At 41.1% G+C, this 22,107-nt stretch overlaps 1 protein-coding gene across 1 annotated transcript in view; it reads right to left on the reverse strand.

Moving 5' to 3' along the window:
* Positions 1-1,333: 1,333 nt before the first annotated feature.
* The window catches only part of APBB1IP (amyloid beta precursor protein binding family B member 1 interacting protein), a 49,021-nt gene continuing 28,247 nt past the window's right edge, over positions 1,334-22,107 (reverse strand). The window contains exons 10-13 of the mRNA XM_054273963.1: positions 9,948-10,046; positions 8,900-9,017; positions 4,959-5,056; positions 1,334-2,974 (exon numbers count right to left, since the gene is read on the reverse strand). Coding sequence (XP_054129938.1) covers positions 2,438-2,974; positions 4,959-5,056; positions 8,900-9,017; positions 9,948-10,046 — 852 coding nt within the window. The 3' untranslated portion in view covers positions 1,334-2,437. The remainder of the gene's footprint in view (positions 2,975-4,958; positions 5,057-8,899; positions 9,018-9,947; positions 10,047-22,107) is intronic.

The following is a 22,107-nucleotide window of genomic DNA, read 5'->3' on the forward strand; positions in this document are numbered from 1 at the left end:
ATTCAGTAAGAGGCAGCTTTGTTCTTTGAATGGAGTTTAAATCTTACATTTAAAAAATTTCATGTAACCATGTACCTACACAAAATAGTTGATAGAGGTCTAATCATCACAGCATTTTACTTCATTTCTGGAGTTTTCTGTAGGCTTTGATTTTTTTTGTTTTGAAGAAAGTTCAACTTCTTTTGTGTAAGATTAAGTGCATGAATTATGATCGACTGCAGATGTAAAATGTATTAAAATTGATTTTTTTGTGTTGTAACAAAAGAGAAGGGAGGAAATAGGGTGGGAGGCTAAGCATTCTGGTGAGAAGAGTGAATGCTAGCAAAGCCATTGTAAAAGTCTCAGTGCTTTGTGACCTTACTGTGCAACATGTTTCCAAGGACATGTTCTGCTTTATTTTGATGCTGGGTGTATATTTCATAAAAGTAATTTGATTTAAAAACAGTTGACTTGCAGACAGCTGCTGTCACCTAAGTATGTCAAATATGTGCACTCCTAATGCCTAGTCAGAAAATGACACCTAGCTCTTCAGTGATTCTGCATAATGCTTCCTTCAGTTATATATGGAAAGGGATTGGGAAACAGTAATCCTTTCCTCATTTTAAATTCTTTTTTTAAACTCCTGGTTTTAACCGTCTTACTTTTAGGCTGTTGGTATTTTCCCCTTCCACTTTAAACTGAGGTTTGTTTGAGCCTTACACTTGTCTCAAGGGCATTTCTCAGTTTGGCAGTTTGAAGGTGCTTAGATACCTTTGGAATGTCCCAGCATGTTAATTTAAGACTTCCAGGTGACACTTTGGTTAATGGTGGGCATAGTTCTCTTGGTGAGAGCTTTTTGCTCAGTTCAGCTGAAAGCAAGGGAGCTCAAAAACCAGTAAGAGCTGGATGGACTCTCTCTCTGTCAGCTTAACATGGTGTTTATAGCAAAATCATTTCAGGCAGAAATGCAGGTGGTTTCAAACACTGTTTTCAGCTTTAAATAAAATAAAAGAAAATAAAATAATTTTTTTAAAACAGTAATTTTAAAGGGAAAGGTTCTTTATCAAGACAGGGTTACAGCATTCTTATTTCTGCTAAGCATGTAACGCAGGTGTGTAAGTATTGACAAACCAACCTTAAGCCACAAATAAGACTAGAGGTGACCCAAAACACAGACAGTGGCACTGCCACCAGCTTGTCATTCTCTTGACTCCATCACCACTTCTGGATCTAGAAATCCATTCTGACAAACACAGCAGGCTCACGCCCTCCTCTGTCAGGTGCTTGCATGCATTTATTTATTTAGACCACACACTTTGCTTTTTATGCTTTTTTATAATTTAAAATACAGAGACATACTGCTGATGGTATCCTAGAAGGTCAGGTGTGCATGAGAAGAGGCAAACACCAGAATAAAGAAAAACAAAGTTTAGAAGGTATAGGCAAAAATTCTTTAAAATATTTGAAGTTCCAATTGCCAGTAAAATGGCTGTTCATTAACTGTGACACTTTGTACAGATATAAAATAGAAGCTATTTTTATTTAAGAGCTAACAATGAATGCTTCCTAAATCAACAGTGAAGAATTAAATGGGGAGAACAAGGGAAAAACTTGTGGGAGGAGACATTCCTATCAGGTACAAGATAATTACTAAGTCTTTCACAAGACACATCATTTCTAGGTACAGTTTGAAGACAGATGTTAACCAAGAGGAAAAAAAATTCCTGCTTACCATGGAAGCATACATGATTTCAAAATAAAACTTTTTCTTTGTCAAATGCAACCAAATAAATGAGATTTCAAAGCAGCAGCTGTGAATGCTGACAGGTATGACTCAGTTGCATATAGAAACAGGAGTGTACAACATTTGGGGTGACACTGTCTGGAAATGGTCCTGGCACTAACTTGCATCTCACAATAATCTAGCTGAGGTTTTAATTTTTAAGACAGACTATTAAAAAAAAAATTAAAAGCATCTTTGTATTGGAAGAAAGCCCCCACAACTGGAACTGTTCTGATAAAGAACCTTTAAGGGCATTTCTGTGAAAAGGGATCTTCCTTCCCACTTCTCAAAATTTGCATGAGGACACTATTTTTCCTTTAACTCCAATTCTACTAAAAAGGCAGCCAGAGTAGGTGAATTTCAGTTTCTGAAATGGCTGGCTCCAGAGTGCTGCTCCACCATCCCTGGCTGTTCTTGTGGAGGGAAGCAAGACTCTCCAGCTAATTCTTACCTTGGCCTGGTGCTGGAATGGGAGTTAAGAGCAGGGGATGGTGAGGTGCAGGGGGAAAGGACAAAGGTTACAGGGACAAAGTGGGGGACAAAGGGTACCCCATCTTCTTGAGTTCAAAAGAAACTCTGCAGGATAATTCCTTCTGGAGAATCCTGATCCAAGCATGATCTTCTGTTGTGCCTCATAAAATCAGCTATGTCTTAAAGTCTACCCACTCCCTGAGTTCAGGAGCTGTTACCCCTTTTCTTCTCAAGAGCTTTCATTAGGTCAGACATGAAATCCGCTTGCTTGCCTCCCCCTGTAATCAGAGGTGGCCCTGCTGACTGTGGCTCTCCACCTTGTCCTGTGTTTTCCAGCCTTTTGGGAGGAAGTGGTACAGGTTTCTTCACTGGAAGTGGTGGTGGCTTACTGGCGACAGGTGGAGGTGGAGGGGGTAATGGCACATCTCCATTACTGCTGCTGGACACTGGTGGTGGTGGAGGCACAAAATCAGGAGGTGGTTCACAGAAATCAGATGGTGGTGGTGGGGGAGGAAAATCAATCTTCAGTGTAGGCGGTGGTGCTGGAAAGCTCTCTGGATCTGTTAGGAAAATGCCACTGTCTCGTATCACTTTGGAGGGTAGAACTGGCGAAGCAGAAATAGCAGATGAACGCCTTTCAGGTGGAGGAGGAGGCTGCAATGAGGTCCTCTTACTCTGGACTTTCTGTGGCCTCAGCAACGGTTGTGCCTGTCCAGGTGCACTGGCATTATTTGTTTCAGCCTTTAATAAGCAGAAAAATAAAAGGACAGACACAGTCAGTAAACGTGTAAAACTAATGCCACTGCCTAAGAACATAAAAAGATGTGAAAACACATGAGTGTAGTAGACAGGGAAATTAGGTGGAGTACATTTTGCCTGAAACATGAAGAGTATTTTGTTTTCTTTCTGAAGCTGCCCATAGAGGTTTTGACAATGGAACCCTCCCTGTTGACAGTATTCATAGTGCTGCTTTGAATGCTGTCCACAGAAGATGAGTGCTTTTAAAATTTCAAGTAATTGCAGTTAGTAAGACTAACACCATGGAAGTATCTTTGGGATTCATTGTCCTTGAACCTGGAAGAAATGATCTTTGAATACTGACCACCTCTCTTGGACCCCTCTTTCCTTCAGGGCCTTCTCCCATGGGATTCTTCCAAGAAGATCCCTAAAGATGCTAAAGTTAGCTCTCCTGGAGTCCTGGAGTTTGAAATCTGTCTCTCTGTCCTGCCACCTCCTCCTTCAATACTGAACTCTACAGTCTCGTGGTCTCTGCAGCCAAGGCTGCCCCAAGCGCTGCATGTCCAGCAAGGCCTTCCCTGTTTGTTAGTCTAAGGTCGGGCAGCCCAGCATTCCTTGTGGGATCCTTCACTACCTGGGACAAAAATTGTCATCAATGCTTTCCAGGAACCTCCTGCACTGCTTGTGCTTTGCTGTTTTGCTTCTCCAGAAGATGTCAGGGCAGTTAAAGCCCCCCAAGAACCAGGGCCTGTGACTGTGGGGCTGCTTCCAGCTGCCTGCAGAAGGCCTCATCCGCTCTCTCCTTCTGATCGGGCGGCCTGTGGTGAACACCCACAATGGTGTCACCCTTCCTAGCCCGCCCTTTTATCCTCACCAGGGCAGAGCTCAGCACACTCCAAGTGTTGCTTCACATCGAGTGCAGCTCCACCACTGCACTTTCCTGGTCTGTCTCTCCTAAACAGCCTGTGGCCCTCCATGACAACACTGCAGTCACGGGAGCTCTCCCACCATGTCCTTAACTGCAATGGAATCAAAGCCCAATGGCTGCACACAGATCTCGAGATGGTTCCTCCTGTTTGCTGCTTCTAGAGAAAAGTGCTCTGCACCCCTGCAGCAGCATTAATTCTAGCATGAGCTAATTATAACGTGTGCCTCCTCTTCCTCACTCCTTGCCTACGAACATGGAAGTAAATGAGACAGAGGAGGAGGGAACCAGTGGCTGAGTTCTCAGAATGTGATCTGGTCCAGAGGAAGTAAGGTTCAGAACAGAGAAACAGGAGGAACTCAAAGACAGAAACAAGAAGTGTAGAACATGTGATGCTGGTGACAGGAAAATCTGAGGAATTTAATTTCATTTGTCCTGTGCACTTCATACATGATGAAGAGATTGAATGAAGAACTGCAAACAAATGCACACTTTTTTTCTGTATAATGCTCTTGAGGTTCTCTTAGTGTACCCTTTGATATTTTGATAGACAGACTTGGTGCAATTACATGAAATTTGGAGCTTAACAAGAAATGCATTTAGAGCCGAAGGAAAACATGTAAGGTTTTTCCTTAGTTCTTCACAGTTTCTCCCTTCTTACACACTCATGTTCAGCTGTGCAGTGTTCCCTACTGAAAACACTATTGTGTATCTTGAGTTTCTAAGGCAACACCTTTTGTTTTTTGGCAAAGACAGAACATGGCACCAAGGTTCTGGCAGCACACTTTGAGACTATCCCAGCAGGTACATTCCTGTTCCTGCTACATGAACTCATGGCTGCTTAGTCTGAAGAACAGAAGCAGTGGATGGCTGCGCCTTCACCTCCCATTGGAGGCTCCTGGTTCTGCACAGCACACACACTGTGTGCAGTGTGGGGGGCAGCCACCTTTCCCAGGGGCCAAATCATTCTCATTGGCACTTTGAGGGGGAAGACAGTAGGTGAAAGAAAACAAACTTGGAAAACTCATTCACAGATGACATGGAACTATATTAACTGCTCACTTGTGCCTCAGCTGTATCCACTTTCTTCTGAGTGTCTGGAAGTTCTGCACTGGAACAATGGTCACTTTGGGGAATCTGTCCATTTGACTGAACAGTACCTGTGAGAAGGAGAGGAGCCAGAGGGAAGAGAGTGTTACGTTTTTGTGATATTAACCAGATCAGGGAATACCCAACTATAACAATTTCTTTAACAACTTCCACAAGGAAACACTTGTTACAGAGTTTGTACACATAACTCAGTAAAATCTGTTTTCTACTTCAAGCTCATTTTGGGACTTTTCTTACTCAGTTTATTACTTAAGGAAAATAAAGTACCTTACATTAAAATCCATAAGCACCTTACATTAAAATACCTGTGTTTCATAACAGCATTTTGAGGTTTGCAGTGTGCTGTAGTATTACTAGTATTACTATATTCCCAGGTTTTATTGCCTTTTTTTGTGTTTAGTTTAGGCTAAAGATGAAAAGCACCATAGTTTCATATTAATCAGTCATTACAGTGGAAAGTCTGAAATCCTACCAAGGGGCTGATCCACTTACTTTAGTAAATGAGCTAAAACATCTCCCCAGCTCTGATATATCTGCCCCATTTGGAATCACAAAGATCTGTGAACTTCACTGTGGTCTCAGATAGTGCAGATCTGAAAGCTGGCTGAGTTAAAGCTCTGCAAAACATCTGCCCACTATTTCTGCTTGTGCAAGGGATATGCATAAATAACCCAGTACTGTCAAATGGAGTAAGTGAATGTGAGACCAAAGAACAAATTTACAAGTTTAATTATAAAAAATCCTCTGCCCCTGTGTAGTTTGATGAGGATTAAATACTCTCCAGTTTAGTGCAGCACTTTTGAAAGCTGTGTGTGTCAAAGTAGTAGACAGAGTTTGGTGCCTAGAGACCTGCATTGGCAAACCTTAATGACTGCCTTAGCTCTATTATAATTTACAGTTCTGAGATCCAGTAAAGTTCCACTCATGTACTTCTCAGATATTAGTGAACCCTTAGCTGTCTACAGCACAACAATGGCTTTAATCTTGACACATACTTTACTGATCAGCAAAGAGGTTCCAGGAATATGATAAGAAGTAGAATAAAGTATTTTTACTGCCATACCTGCAAATCCCATGACTGGCAGAGAAGAAAAACTCTGCAGTGTGCCTAATTTACTAAGGCTATTTAAACTTCAAGGGATGACAGAAGGTGGTCTAACATGCTGAGGTTTTATACCTGTGCCTGCATACTGTTCAGCATATTTAATCCAAAGTACCATTCGGATCATTCAAACTATAATCTTGTATTTGTTGAAGGACTCACATGGAAGTCAGCAAAGAGATAAAACCAATCTTGTGGCTCTCCTTCCTCAGTGGAAGCAGATGTAAATCCCTGGGTTCTGTGGCCCAAAGGGGTTATGCTCCCTAAAGTGGAGCAAGTTACTGTCTCACCTCCCTTTGTGTGCTGTTCATAGCAGAGCAAGAGTTTGGTTTTCACACTGCTCAAAGATGTTGCTACCCTCAGTCATACTGAGATTTAACTAAATGAAGGCGAGCAGAGAGAGATCTACTCTATCTGGCGCAGGTATGGTGTTCTACTTGGCAAAAATGATGTAACAGAAGGCTGGAACATGGTAATCTGTTTCCTCTTCTGTTAATGGACGTCATAAACTATGCAAGATTGAAAGCAACACTTCATACAGCATCTCCTGCCAGCCAGCTAATGGACTCCCAGACAATATAGTATGTGAGCCCATACATTCTATTCTCAAGATTTATTTTTAATTTAAATTTTATAGTATTTTTACAAGTTAATTTCTTCAACATTTTATAGTGAATTAGTATTTGTTTTAAAGAAAAAAAAGGTAGTCCAAATAATGCAAACTATAGATACTCAAATGCAAAATATTTATCTTTGTAGTGATAAGTAACATCTGCATAAAGTGACATCTTCCATCTTTCAAACATCATGATATTGTGATGCATATTATGCAGTACCACTACATACACTGATTTTTTTAGTGTTCAAAGGCACACAGGCACAAAGCAAAGAGGGAAACAACATATTTTGACTGAGGTGCACCTGGGACGCTTCAGAGCCACAGACTACACAGGTTGGGGTACATGTGAACATACCAGTGTTGGTTACAGCACTGTGTCCAGGGAATAATGGCTACATGCTAAGTGAGAATTTCACCTGCCTTCCTTGGCTGCCACTGAAGTTAACAGAGTACAGCCCTGCCCAGTTCACACAGGACTGTAGTTTTCCATAGCAGATTTTAGCCTATACTGAAGTCAGCTCATACAAATGGCTATGGAGCCATCTGAAAACAGAAGTGAACATCCTTTGTTCCTTTTCCAAAACACAAACCAACAGCTGCTCACAGTTAGGCAGTTCTAGCAGCATAGTCAGGCCCCAGGCTTTATATAGGGCAGCTATGACAAGTAAGATACCCAGAATCACAGTGAATTGCCTCAATTACAACACTAATGATCCTTCAGAGTTAATTCCATAGAGACAGCATACATGACTAAAACCTTTCCAGGCTACTTAACCATTTAATGCAATCCATTAGTTGAAATTAGCAGATATTCTATTGAACACATGCAGTGCTCATGGATTCTAGTCAGGAGCTGAAGTCTCAGAGATGTATATACACCCTTATAGGGCCTCAGTCCTGCCCATATCCAGGACAGATGGCAGCACCAGCATGGAGCCCCCCTGGCCAGCCCCCTCTCTACTGCTGTCAGCACCTGAACACCAATGTCCCGGGACTGTCAAACCTCACTCAAGTAAACTTCCTCCTGTCAAGGGTTGACACTGGTCAGATGCCAGGCACCCACAAAAGCTGCTCACTCACTCCTCTCTGCAGCTGGACAGAGGAGAGAAATTTAACAAACAATTAGTGGGCTCAGAGAAGTGGGAGAGATCACTTACCAAATACCACCAAGGGCAAAACAGGCACAACTTACAGATACAAAGTGAATTTATTGCTAACAAAATCAGAGCAGGATAATGACTAGTAAAACAAGCCCTTAAAAACACCTTCCCCCATCAGAAACCTCTCTGATCTCAAAACAGTCTGTTTCTGGGTCTCCCCACCAGATGTGTATTTATCAACATGATTTGATTCCAAGGAATAGTAGGAAGACCACCTTCTATCTCCCATGTACTCAAAAAACATGAACTGAACTGAAGCCCTAGAAAGGTATTTGAGCTGTCTACATGAGAAGTCAGAGTATTAACTTCCAACAGTAATTTCAATTTTACCTGCCTTATGACAGTAAGTACTTGGCCAGCATGCCCGTCCTAATAAAGCATATCTTAAGCATGTAAACTAGAAATAGTCATGCAAGTTACAGCTACTATCATGCACTGTTGTACTGGTATCATTATTAGATCAGCAGCATGATGGAACTACTGGAAAAGTAAGGTTAGAAAATAACACAGTCCTTTCTTACTTGTGTCCTAACACCCACATTGTTATCATGCAAATGAGTGAAAGGCTAGGACAGAGAGTGACTCACCCTTTTATAATGATTTCTCATCTTTTCTAATCTTTCCATTATGATCAAACTCACAATATCCCACTTACCCCTTTTACTAATTGGAAGAAAAGTTCCAGTACAGCCAGTGTAGAGATGGGCAAACAGAAATTTTCAATATATAGACCATCAGTCTGCAAAATGTAGGTGGAGGATAAAGGAATCAGATGCCAACAGAAAAATGCCTTATTAAGTTGTGCAGATTTAAACTGATCTTCAGTGAACTGTCTTTGTATTTTCCAAGTCCTAACTGTAAAGTGAGAGCTTTGCTGCTACACTGGCCTGTCTATAAAAAGACATCTTGCTGAATCCATGGGACAATTTTCTGGACAAAGACTCTATGGAACACTGATGATAACAGGAAGGGGCAATAAATGTGACTTCACCTGCCGTGGCAGTGTCAGTACCTGCTGATGAGGATCCTGCAGGGGCAGCTGGCTCCACCACTTTTTGATTTGCCCACCGAGAGGACAAGGCAGCTTTCTTCACTGCACATTTGTAATTGTCATAGAGCGTCTTGCCATACTGCAAAAGAATCAAAACAATAACATGAGCTTGACATTGGCTTGACATAGGCTAAGCATTCATTTTGCTTTTGGACCTTGTTTCTTCCTATCTAGTTTTGTTAGAAGGTGTCTTTCTAGAAGTAGTGTGCCTTTTCTGTGTAGGGCCAGGTGGAAATCACCATAAAACATGAATCCCTGTGACCAGACACAGTCCTACTGTTATCATTCTTACATTTCACGTTCATTTCAGTATTGGTAAACTTCTGGAAACCTGGTTTAAAATCAACTGTTCTCAGTATATTTTCCCAAGTATTACATTTTCAAACTGGAGACTTGAGACACTGAATCCGAGGCTCTAGAGCAAATAGCTCTGCCAGTGTAAGACACAGCATAATTTTATGTTCTCTCCACACCTTTGTTATATGCCACCCTCCAGCAGAACTGTCAGGGAAAAGCCCAAACTTACAGGTAAGAGGAGTAGGTCTATGTGGGAAAATACAGCCAATACCAAGGCTATGTATAAATCCATCTACCTTAAAGTTTTGTACAAAGAAAAATGGGCTGTCAATTAGGAACAGAGTAAGGCAGACAATTTGGGTAGGATTGTCTGAAAAATGTCACAACTGGACTGACCAGAGCTTGCACACTTTAGCTACAGCATATTATTATTGAGCCAGATAACTGTGCAGTAAGTTTTATGAGTACATGAGTTTTATAGCTACTGAACTCACTCCTGTGTTAATAAGAAAAGCATACTGATAGCTAAGGCACAGGGACATTCAGCAAATCCATCCTCATCATGCACTTCTGATCTTTTTTTCTGTGATAAAATCAGCATGAATGTCCATTCTTGTCACAGCATTTCCAGCTGAGGTGATGACAGTCAGCAACCTCAGGAAGACCTGCTTTTACAGAAAATATATTACAGTAAATTTGCTTTTTATCTCACCTTGGCAATTCTTATTCCTGTTACCCACTGATGCAGGGTTGCTTTATCATCACAGCACAAGTACTTGATATATTGTGACTCCTTTTGAATCTGGGGGTGCTGAAAGATATTAATTTATAAAATAAGACAAACCCAGAAATTAAATCACTATATGAAAGTCTGAAGGAACCACACAATGACCCTGTGAAAACAGATCATGAAGGTGATTTGAAAAAAAAAGGCAGCAAAACCAGAATATAAGAAAATATTAAATATATGGTGATTATGAACAATACACGAGTTGCCTCTGGCAGCTTTTGCTTGAAATAATTTAAATGCATTGTAGTGTGAATTCAAGGGTTTCAGAAATGTAAGCGTGATCTAGAGTTCAATGAAATCTATAATTGTTCTGGTTCAGGGTCTAACACTCAATGTACAAACACTGAAGGAAGTCTGTTTCTCATTTTGTGGTTTGCCATATATGAGACACTTAGACTGAACACTGAACATGATTAGTTTTCAAAGACTATGTTAAATTTGTTTAAGTATAAACTTACAGCTCAAGCATATTTTTCCTCCTGACTGACTGCTTTTCTTTGGGCTCAATTCTAGCATTCTTCTTATATATTTTTATTCTTCTTTACTCTTCCTGTTTTTGCAAAATTTATATATAAAACTGTTGTATGTTCTGGACAGAGGATTATTCAAAATCCAGCACCATCAGAAGTATTATTTTTCATTTGTTTGTACCAGAAACCCCTACAATTTTTAAGACTTTTTTTTTCATTTTAGACAAAATTTAGGATCTCTTTCCTTTACTGATCAAGGTAGTATGGATATGTGTTGATATATCTTTGCAACTCAAAGACCATCAAAATGCCAGAGTTCCTACTTGCCTAGGACTGAACATTCTCTCTAAGACTCTGAAGGAATTTGGTTTCCCTGCTAAAGCAGAGAAGGATGAAAGTCTTTAGTAACTTGAATGGAATAACATACTGCCATCTCCTGATATGCAAAGGAAAGAATGGACCCAAAGGAAAAACACTTCATTATCCCTTATTTATATGTTCATTTCTATCTATATACTTAAAAATTGTAAGTGCACAGTTAGTGAAATATTGTGAATGCACAAAGAGTAGCTAAATATGCTCCAAGGATTCACTCTCTTTTCAGCCTGTGCAGTTAAAAATTCAAAGTGCACTGGGTTTAGAGGTGTCATTAAGCCCCCAAAGTGGAGCAGTGCTGCACATGGGGAACTCAGCAAGGTCCCTCCCAGCACAGAGCACTGCCAGCCTCTGGCTCATGCAGGTGCCACCTCCTCACAAATATCTGCTGCTGGCTGGGATGTCTGGCTGCAGAGCCAAGCCTGCCCACAGCTGGGTGACCCAAAAGCAGGACCAAACACAGCAGACTTGCTCCTCAGCCACGTGTCCCTTGCTCACCTGCAGACACCAGGCTTCCCTTGCTTGTCCTGACCCAGCTGCTCAGGAGGCCACATTCTGATTTAAAAAAAAACAAACCCAAAAACGGAACTGGTCTGGGTTAAATATAACCCATTTCATCATGCTGTAGCTTTAGTTTTTGGTTTTTAAACCCAGCAGCCCACAGCATGACCTCACACAGGGCAAGGGAATAAGGAACATTGTGGCTTGGGGAGAGAAGGAGTAGCAAGGGATGGATGAGAGGATAGGACTGCACAAGCCACTATTGCTGCCAAAGCCCTGTATCATCAAATTATGGAGTGAGAGGGAACATACCATGGAGATAACTGTGAGGAAGAGAAAAAACAAAGGGATATTACCCTTATTACTACTTGTAACCACGTTACAAGTCCCTGCATGTTTGCACTCCCCTGCTCACACAGGTCCCAGTCTGCAAACACAGAGCTGGACATGTCCCCTGGACAATGAATGAACTGAGTCTGCTTCTGACTCTGGAAGTGCCTGTGGCTGCCCTATTCCATCACCTTGCTCGGGGGCACTCCCAGCTTGAGAGCAAGGGACAGCTCCCAGTGCAAGCCCAGAGGTGCCAGCTCACTGCCACCATGTGCCTTAACTGCAGAGCAGGGGCTGTGCCCACCTTGTGGACCCTCACCCACCTGGTACCCCACACATCACCTCTGCCTCATATCAAACCAGGCAGTAAACAGGCCCCTGGACAGAGAGCCTGCTCCAGCTCCCAGCATCTGCCTGTCCTTGTCTCCCAGAGCCTCAGAGAGCCTGAATGCTGCTCAGAGTAGGCTCGGGTAGCACAAGACATGGCTGGGACACAATGTCCCAAAAATCCTTGTTTCCTTCCAGTATTTCTCCATTAGGTGACCAAACACAGTGAAAATCAGAGAATTCAGCCTGAATGGTACCTTTAAAAGGGAACTGTAAGCAGGCACTTTTCTGTGTGACAGAGTACATCCCATATACCTGGGTTATGTTATCAGCAATGGAGGCAAAAGAACCAGGAGGTGCAAATACACTGAAACCCTTGTAAAGTCAGTTCTTCAGGCACTTCTCAACCAGCAACCAGCATTTTTGCTTTAGTGTGTAAGGTCCTACTGAACCCAGCAGATGGCACCCAAACCTTGAAAAAAGGAAAAAAAGGAGCTTTTTCTTCCCCTTCTTTTTCATGGCAAGAAATCCATTGCATCTACATATTCCCCCCCATTTTTAAACACCACACCTACCAGAGTGTATTTTTATTACAAGCAAAACCAGAAGGCTTCCATAATTTTAAAAATGGTTCATGCAGACACCTGGAAGAATGTCCACACTGCATAACAAGGCAGAGGAGGTCAAGGCCTCGAGCAAGCTAGGTGATGATGCTGCACACACACACAGCCCTGCCACGGGGATCTGCTTCTAAGGTGCTCAGGAGAGGCTGCTGCAGCCCTCTCCCCTGGGGCACCCTATGGAAACACCAGTTCCACAAGAACACCTGTACTGTGTCAGATCAAAGGTCCCTGAACCCAGCACCTGGACTCTGAGAGTGGCCAGAAAGGGGGCAAGAGGAAGTACAAGATAAGCATGTAAGATACTTCCTTCTCTGTAGCTCTCTGTCTGCAATGATTTTTGGTGGTTTTCTGAGAATCACGGGGTTTCTCCATAAATAGCTCTCTTCCAGGTACTTCTTCAGCTTTTATTGAGCACAAAGAGAGTTCTGATATCCACAACGCCTTTTAGCAACAACTTAATCAAGTTTGTCACACACTCTATGAAGAACCACCCCCTCCTGTGAACCTGACTGCCATTAGCTTTGAGTAACATTCTTGTTTTGGAAGAGACACTGAATGTCTGACCCCTAGCCAGACCTTTCCATGCCACTCCTGAGCCTAGAGATCCTCATCATACCCTTTCTAGCCCACAAGCTTCTAGTCTCTTCAGTCATTCTTCAAGTCAAAGTAATTCCTTACCTTTGCTTATCCTTATTGCCCCTGCTTGATATTTTACAAGTTTATTATATATTCTCTTTGACATGAGAGGATCGGAACTGCACAGGTGAACAGAAACCATGAACTTGTGCCCTGTAAGGCAACATTTGCTGTTTTATCATCTATGTCTTTCCTAATAATTCCTAATGCTTGATTTATATATCTGACAACTACTGAGCACTGAACCTCAGCCTCAAAATGGCCTTCCAGAATTGCTCAGTCTGCCCTTTCCTCGATGATCTGAATAATATAATATCATCAGCAAATTTCCTCAACTCACTCCTTATCCTGCCTATGAATATTTTCAGACTGTGGGGGGTCTCACAATCCTGAGAAATTGAGGGGGAATAGTCAGGGAACAAGGTGACAGTGTCCCTTGCTGGATAACATGTGAGTTACTCACTGGCTACCCTTTACCCTGTCATTTGCTGGCTATTGTCTCCACCAGGCAATCCATCTCAACTACTGATATTCACCAGTGGGACCTATTCCAAATTGCCCCAATCAGTTCCTTGATTAAATTACTCCAATCAGCAAGCGTGATTAAGTGCACAGTCACAAATATGTGCTGTCAATTAGGGACCAAACTAGCAGGCTGCTGAGCCCCCAGCTCTGAGAAGGAAGGTCAGACACCTCAGAGCCATGCAGGCACTCTGTACAATCTCTTTGTCACAGCTGAGAACTGTAATGTGTCTCATTTTCCCAGAAGCAGCAGCAGCACGGGCTCTTTTTACATGTAACATTATGAATGACACATGAAGCTTAACTTATTACTGGATCCACAGCCCACTGAGGTCAACTGGAAATACCCCTCTCACCTCACAAGAGCTTTGGATCAGGCCTAAGAGGACTGTTCCAGGCTGCCAGTACAGAGGCTGCCTGCCGCAGCTGTCTGCAAGGCCAGACCACAGGAACAAACACCAGCAGCACCAAGCTTAGCCCTGAAAATTCCTACCCATACAAGATTATTAGTAACTGGCTCAGATGGAGACATTTGGCTTCTTGTGGTTTTTAGATGGATGAAGCTTGCCACTTTAGGTAGGAAGGTAAAATGTTTCAGCCAAGGATTGTCACAGCACACCCACCCCACCATTTGCTCACTTGGAGGAACTGTATCATAGTGGAATTGCTTTGGCAGTACAATGGCAGAAGTCTCAGCTCTCAATGCTGACCTTTACAAGCTCAATTTTCCACTTAAAGCTTCACACAAAATCTACTACATAGTGCATTAAAATGGTAACTCAGAATAAGCAATTTGAAGAAGAATCTAGGCAACTAGAAGTGCCTGGAAATGCTGATTTGGTATGAAGATCCCTAAATGATTCTGTGTGGACCAATTTCCTCCTTTCACAGCTCCTGTCTCAGGAGAGTGTTTAGTCCAGCACACAGACATAAGCAGCTGTAGTCTGGTTTTACTAAACTAGATTCAGAGTCTGTGTAATAACTTGTCTGTGACACCACAGAGGTCAACAACATCAATAACAGCCATGTGAGAAATACTGCAGAAAACCACTAACCAGTATGCCACACCTCATACACAGATAACTTATTTTGCTATAGGGTGCATACCATGTCTTTAAAGGATCATAAAAATCATCTGACAGCAAAGTGAAAACATCTCTGGAAGGTTTAGCGCCTTTGCCTATGAAATATGCAGCACCAAAATGAATTATGAAAGACAACTGCTTAAACAGTAACAACTCTAGAAGTTATAGTTTAAAAGAAAAGTGGAAATATGCAAGTAGAAAGGCTCTCCAGAATTTTTCTCAAATTAAAAAAAAAATGAATAGTGTTTTGAAATAATATGGACTATAGTGAACTTTCATCTTTCAATGTCAAAACTCTTAATAATGATGAATTAGTCACATCATTGAGCCTTATTTTGTAGGTACTAAGATCTGAGCATCTCAAACATCAGGTTGAAAAAGGATGTGCCATGTTTCACCCAGAAAAGCACTGAAGAGGCTTGGAACAGAACCTAGCATTCTCCCCTGTCCCATTGTCTCTTCTCTAAGTATCAACTGTCTAGAGATAAAAAAAGCAGAAGCACTCGAATATAAAGTTTATTTTCTGAAGAGGTTTAAAAAAATATTTGTCCACAGATAGCATTTTCAGATATAAAGTAAACTCTTTGCCTAAGGAAAAAAAAGATAAAACACATTGAAAACTTGAAGAAATGGGAACTGAATGATGTGGTTTCTGTTGTGTCTGCCAAAACAAATGACTGAAGGCCATGCGTGCAAGAAATTGGAGATTATCCCAATAAAATGTTCTTTTGAGCTGCCTTCTTCCAACACTGAAGATGAAAAGTAAACTGAAGTTATTCAGGCATCTCATTGCATTCCTTGCCTCCAAAATATATGGATCATTGCTCAGTCTCTGAGGCAGAAACAATAGCCAGAAACATAAAGAGTGACTAACTTTGGATCACAAGCTTTGGCTTTTGACTGAATTTTCACAAAATGCTCAATGCTTTTGGATACCTTAACTACTACCGATGAACTTGTGCTGCGTTGAACTAGCTTCCCTGAAAAGCTGAGATTCCTCTGGCTCCCATGGCTGGAATTAGAATTAATAGTCATTACCTTTCAAAAGTCACATTGAAATGGTTCAGATTTGTAATCTGAATTTATCATGGTCAAATTCAGATGCTATGCACCTCTTGCATGAAGATGATCATACTTAACTGATCTCTTGAAGATGTGTGAGCTCTATGTATAAAAGAGTAATTGCTCTGTTATTAAGGAAATTATTCTTTTGACCTATATTTCTCTAATGACCTGAGGCAAAAATTTTAGGCCATTAAAATATATATATAATAGCCATTGTAACCAAAGAGGTCTGCTTTATGCAGGAAGTAATATTTTCCAAAGCTATCATATTCAATTTCTCCCTGTCCATTCTCTATCCTTATTCTCCCTGCTGTTTATACATTAATCTGGCAAAACTGTGCATGTACATGACTGTAACCCCACATACCTGAAAGTGTTCTGCAATAAAAAGTGTTTCTACTTCTGCTTTCTCAGTTAATCTAGCAATGAATTTACTCTGAAACACTTATCTGAAGCATTCATACAAAAACAATTTCCACATCTTTCACATTAAAAAAAATATAAATCTCCTGCTTTCTATCTTTATTTCCTGCACTAGCCATTTGTTCTACATAGTTGTTATTCCTAGTGTTTTCTATCTCAAACACTCTAATTCTGACCTTCTACCTTTTAAACTGTCTTTGTGTGGAATGCATTATGTACATGACTCAGCCTGCATGGAGCACACAGGGTGTGAGGGAGGAGGGAATCAGGAAAGAAGCAGCTAAATGCCAAATCACCTGCTAAAATGATGCTGCTATTGCAAACAAGCTATTCTTTTTGAAAATTTACTTTCAAAATTCTTTGAACAATTAGAATTTTTTTTAAAAATAATGGTGTCAAATGATGCCAGGAAAACTTAACTGTTTTGATTGCACAGGAAAATGTACCCAGCTGTAGAAATAGAGGATGATTTCCCTTTGTCTCAGTTTATCCCCAGGAAACCAATTTTTTTCATCCTAGATTAATTCAGCATTATGCACCATTACCTTCAGATTACTCAAGCATAACCAGCACCAATAAACTATAATTAAATCCACTCTTTGTCACAGGCACATCAGACTGACTAAACCAGAAAATTTGCATATAGATTACCTTGCTATTTGTCTGCTTTGAAAGATTTTTCAACATGGTGTGACAAAATCAGCTCCTGGATGAGCAGGCGTGCGCATGCACACACAGAGACAATCCACAAAATGAACATTACAGTCACCATTTCTGCTCAGTGCAATAGATGCTGTAGCTAGCATGATGGGCAGATCCCTTCCTTTCTGGTGAAATGCCTTATCTTTGTGGGCTTTCAGTTTCAGAATATAAAATAAATAATTAAAGGTCTCATTTACTTCCACAGCAATTCCCATATAACGTGAGATGGTGAATGAGAAAATTTGCAGGGAATCTAGATGTAAAACCACACATTTGTAAATGCAAAGGTGGTTCTGAGGAACTAAACCATTCCTACTTGCTGTGTGCTGTGTGTGAATATATTTTTGCTGGAAAGCAGAGAGAATTTTGTTCCCTCACCACTGCTCTCCCAGGAGTGGGCAGCACCCTGTGCAGGGTGGCACAGAGAGCTGTGCTGTGACCCTCTCCTGCCTCCTCTGCTGGGAACAGAGTGACAAATCCAAACTCGAGAGAGGCAGGTTTGAGTGAGGGTCTTTTTTCAAACTCGGCTGACCTTTCCTTTCCTCTTCTCTGCATATGGAGATCTCTATTAGGAAAAGACTCACTTTATCTGATGTCAAAGAGAAGGGTGGGATCTTTAAATTTATGAAAGCATTAAACAGGTTGAGTACAAAATAGGAAGAATCTGCATATTTACAAGAGCAGATGTCAAAAAAATATTTCTTATACTCAGAGGCTCTGTTTTTAATATTCTGAGAGTTCTTTGTGTTGTTCCAGGATTTTGAAATGTGGGACTTCCTTTGAGGGAGGAAGGTTTGTTTAGCAGTGGTATAGAGCAAGTACACTGAAGAAGTTTAAAGCTCAGCAGAGACCAAATAGCCACTGGGAAACAAAGCACAGTTCGTTTTTAGTTGCCCCAAAGCCTTAGGATTCCTGAAAGCCAACTCCATTGGAGGCTCTGTGCCAGGCTGCAGTCTTGCCCTGAGGACCCAGGCACATCAGTCCTGCTCTGCTGCGCACACAGAGCGAAAGGTGGTCCTGCTCTCCCCTCCAGCAGCCAACTGTGCTCCTTCTGGTTGGTCACAGCTGGGCTTTCTGTTGCCTGATATGGGGAAGTAGCTGCTTTGTTCTGTTATTGCAGTTGTCTCCTGAATCATCCTGAAAGGAAACTTCTGAATAAGCTCAGCAAAATGCTCCCTCTTTTGCTAGTGAACACTATGATGTTTAATTGCTTCTGGCACCCCACCCTTTTGCCCATTATCTCCTCAGTGTCTTGATTATTAACAAATAAGCAATGCACATCTAATTTTTGTGCTGAGGTATAGAATATACAGTGGGGTGCTGACATAATGGGAACAAATGATACACAAGGAGCACTCACAACACATCCTGCTTCTCTAGCTGTAACAGGAATATCCTACAGCATGGATCTGCAGATAAGAATATTTATATTTGAGATAGTTTAAGTGCAGCTTCAATATCCCAGGCTGCATAAACCACCACAGCTTCAGGCTAAGTATCAAAGCAACCTGCCCATGATGTGCATGATCTTGTTGCTAGACTAATACCAGCACCCAAGCCAGCATCAGCTACATAACCCAGGTGTGATCACTGAAGTTGAAATGAAACACCTAGATTATATAAGAAACAGGACAGAGGGAGCAGCTCTGGATGGTGACTGGGTGCATGTCAGCTGGGACAGGCACTGTGACCAAAAGCTCACTGTCTCTGCAAGCCCCATACCTGACTACAGCCAAGGACAAGAAACTGGAGAAAAAGCCCACATCCCATTTAGAGAGATCAAAGGGAAGCAACAGTCAAAGAAATGTCATGAAGACTTTGAGGCAACACCCATATAATTCAGGGCTGTGCCAGTCAACCTGAAAAATCTCATTCTGGCTAAAACCAGGTCACCAGGACTGTGGTTAACATTAGTTACAGTGTTTGCATTCTCTTTACATTCCTGGCAATGCCTGGAACAGAGATGTAAAAATGGCAAGAATGCTCTGCTCACTCTTAAATTTTTTCCTGAGTGCTCTTCCCTACATAAAGACACAGCATAAAGATGACCAAGACTGGGGATGGGGGGGAAGTAAATGCTTTCTCTTTTCTCCCTGCTAATGTGAGACAAGACCTTTAAAGCAGGAACAAATACTACAAATATACATACATTATTTGTTTAGGAGGCTCATCATACAACTGGGGACTGGAGGAAAAGAAAGAACACCTCCTTCAAGTATTAGGCCATATTCAACTCCAAAGCAGCCTATCTTACTGACCATTTGCTGCCATTTGTATGAACAAAGGGCATGTCCCTGTTTTTGAAGTAAAGATGCCAATAGCTTAACCACTGAGAAATGAATATGGTATTCTTTCAACTCAGTTCTCAAAGCTGGGAAAATATAGCAGGATTTTCCACCTAGCACAGAAGCAAGGTACGGCTGAAGCTGTTACACCCTTGCATTTCTCCTGTACTATAAAGTACAAGCTCTTGCCTCTGAGCTGGGCAGGTTCTTTTGTCATGTTTGAAACACAGCAGAGCAAGTAACTTGGCTGATGATTGCACACTGTTTTGACATAGCAGTTCCTAAGGGGCCCTCAAATAGAAATTTTTAAATTCTTAAAATTTTTAATTCTTTAAAAAATGTAGTGGCATGCTATTAAAAACTTTCCAAGTGGCATTACAGCTTGCCAGAGCTAATAAAGGCTTCCAGACTCCTTTTTCCCCAAATATTTCCTTTGCTTTACAGCCACCTCAATGAACAGCTAGCATGGGCTGTGGCTGCTTTCAGTTACCTTCCCCACTTGTTAGACAGATAATAAGACAGATAATCTTATCCTGCCCTCTGTGGCCAGGCACACATAGGGGAATGGAAGAGCTGTGAAAACACAGCAGAGCCTTGGCTGTGCAGAAATTTCCAACTGGCTTGGTCTGAACTGGGCATCCAAATTCCTCCAAAATTACTAGGCTTCCTGTATCATAAAAACAAATGTTTACCCATTAAATCCGTTGCCTTCTCCTTACTTCACCTGTCTGTGAGAGTACTGTTATTTCTTCTTGAGGATTTCATTTGCAAAATATGGCAGGATGAGAAATATCTCAAGAATGATGGTTTGTTTTCCTTTGACATGTCACGACAAGAGTCTCTCAGCAAGAGAGATTTTCTTCTGGGAGACTTACAGATCAAACCAGAAAGGACAAAAATGTGACTAAGTGTGATAAATGGCTCAGTGTTACCATCTACACACTTCTGTGTCACCAAGGATCCAATCAGAGAGACTGACATTTAACTTTGCTCTTTCCCTCGGCCCACAGATCTCAAGATGTATTACATCCTCAGCTCCAGCCTCCAAAGGTAAGCCAAGGATATGAGAGAACTAATTTCAGCAGCATGGCTTTAAAAAGTAGAATTAATACTCTATTTATATATAGAATTCAAATTAATGTACAGAAATTATAATAAATATTAAACTCTTCACCACCCTCAGAAAGCCACACTAAGTGGGAGACTTTCACTTCTGAAAAAACAGAAATATGAAGACATCAGTATTTGCCTCCTGACCAACTCCAGCACTGCAAGTCAGCTGTTAAAAAAAGCCAAGTCTGAAACTGAGCGGGTAAAGAATCTACCAAATGATGATTTGTAGTAATTAAAAGGAAGAACGAGCACTGTAACAAAATCTATTAATCACTAAGTTACATTGTTCAGAAATAATTATTGATACAATGTTTTTTCATTGTACTGCAAACACATTTTAGAAGCATCAGAGCAAACACAATTTGCTAAGTAGGTTTCATACATTTATAAACCTATCAGACATTACGCTTTCCTGTGTAAGCTTTTGATCTTGTTCTTCCAATTCCACATTGAAGATACAGCACTAACATCACACATGAAATAAAGCAAGAATTTTAATTGAGGTGACTTTTTGCTAGTGTAAATAGCATACCTCTTTTCAGAAAAGATGGCAGTAAGTCCAGAAAGTTCACCTAACTATTATGAACAGTTAAACACATTGCTACATGCATTCAAAAATCATGCTTTTATTCTCATGTGAACAGAATGTGAATAACTGTTATTAAATTAGTCAAGTATTTCTTAGACCAGTCATCTGTTTAGAAATCAATTTCCTCTTTTTTTTAACATCAGCTCCCTTTCCCCTTTTTTCATAAAAGGTTGTACTTTTCAGAAGCAATGCTTACCTGTTAACTTCTGAAATCTCACCTGTGTCTCTTGTAGAGTGTTTTGTGGAGGACTATAGTACTAAAACTGTTCATCTGTGTTAATTAGATACATCTGTGTCAGAAAATAAATCTGTCTATAAACCACTTCTGCTTGGCCATATGCAAATTAAGATAGCAGACATTTGGAAACTGAATTAAAAAGTGCTTTAAGTGTGCAACTACAGCCAGAAATGTGGTACTGCAAGTACCACACTCTGATGTGAATATTTCCTGTACTTTTTTTTCTGAGATGGCAAGATACTGTGCTTTCTGATACTCTGTTCCCACTGCACACCTATAAAAAGAAGAGCAGCAAGAAGATTATCTTCTGTCTTGTACACAGTGATATGACAGATAGCAAATTGCTACAACCTCAAAGCTTCATTTCTGCTGTCTAAACTCGGTGAAAAACAGGGGCTTCTTTTCTTTTCCTGAGAGGGATGCAGAATTCCCAGCCTATTTGCAGTGCTATTACCTGGAGAGGCAGCAATGAGATACTTATTCAAGAACAAGCATTGATTTTCATGAGTGGATGAGCAACGGATTTTGCCTTCCTGCCAGAAACAGCAGTGCAATAAAATATGACAAATGAGATGCCTACTCCTGCAAAATTTTTCATCTCAGTTCAACAAACCCCTCAACAGGTATGACTAGACCACAAAAAAAAGTAGACATGGTTTTTGGTGTGAATTCATAGTGCTCATAACATCAAAATTTAGAGACTGCCAGACTTCTCATCATACATCTGCCCTGGCTGTCATCTGCCCAAATGTGTCCAGTCACCTGAACAGTCAGCATATTCAACCCTGTTTGAACACA

This window comes from Melozone crissalis, unplaced genomic scaffold (assembly GCF_028551555.1).
Source record: "Melozone crissalis strain CALT ecotype California unplaced genomic scaffold, PUWL_Pcris_2 ptg000016l_1, whole genome shotgun sequence".
Classification (NCBI taxonomy): domain Eukaryota; kingdom Metazoa; phylum Chordata; class Aves; order Passeriformes; family Passerellidae; genus Melozone; species Melozone crissalis.